Genomic DNA, 709 nt, shown 5'->3' with positions numbered 1-709 from the left:
GTACTGTCAGTTGGGTTCAGTCCAGTCTGTACTGTCAGTTGGGTTCAGTCCAGTCTGTACTCTCAGTTGGGTTCAGTCCAGTCTGTACTGTCAGTTGGGTTCAGTCCAGTCTGTACTGTCAGTTGGGTCCAGTCCAATCTGTACTGTCAGTTGGGTTCAGTCCAGTCTATACTGTCAGTTGGGTCCAGTCCAGTCTGTACTGTCAGTTGGGTTCAGTCCAGTCTATACTGTCAGTTGGGTCCAGTCCAGTCTGTACTGTCAGTTGGGTTCAGTCCAGTCTGTACTGTCAGTTGGGTCCAGTCCAGTCTGTACTGTCAGTTGGGTTCAGTCCAGTCTGTACTGTCAGTTGGGTTCAGTCCAGTCTGTACTGTCAGTTGGGTCCAGTCCAGAGCTGTACTGTCAGTTGGGTTCAGTCCAGAGCTGTACTGTCAGTTGGGTTCAGTCCAGAGCTGTACTTTCAGTTGGGTTCAGTCCAGAGCTGTACTGTCAGTTGGGTTCAGTCCAGTCCAGAGCTGTCTCACAGCGGTGTCTCGCAGTGAGACTCCATCTCCCAGGATGCTCTTGTGGCTCCGTTCAGTTCTGCTGTGTCTGCGGTGAGACTCCATTTCCCAGGATGCTCTTGGCTCCGTTCTGCCATGAGTAGAGAGATTCCATGGGTGTCTTCCCCTCCTGTAAGGAACAGAGAACAGAGTTATGGCCATGATTAGGT

At 51.5% G+C, this 709-nt stretch overlaps 1 protein-coding gene across 1 annotated transcript in view; it reads right to left on the bottom strand.

Annotated features, from left to right (window-relative positions):
* Nucleotides 1–459: 459 nt before the first annotated feature.
* The window catches only part of LOC306918041 (uncharacterized protein), an 18,943-nt gene continuing 18,693 nt past the window's right edge, over nucleotides 460–709 (bottom strand). The window contains exon 9 of the mRNA XM_079530936.1: nucleotides 460–669. Coding sequence (XP_079387062.1) covers nucleotides 574–669 — 96 coding nt within the window. The 3' untranslated portion in view covers nucleotides 460–573. The remainder of the gene's footprint in view (nucleotides 670–709) is intronic.

Source organism: Electrona antarctica, assembly GCF_951216825.1.
Source record: "Electrona antarctica genome assembly, contig: scaffold_182, whole genome shotgun sequence".
Lineage (NCBI taxonomy): Eukaryota > Metazoa > Chordata > Actinopteri > Myctophiformes > Myctophidae > Electrona > Electrona antarctica.
This window is presented reverse-complemented; position numbering and strand designations above follow the sequence as displayed.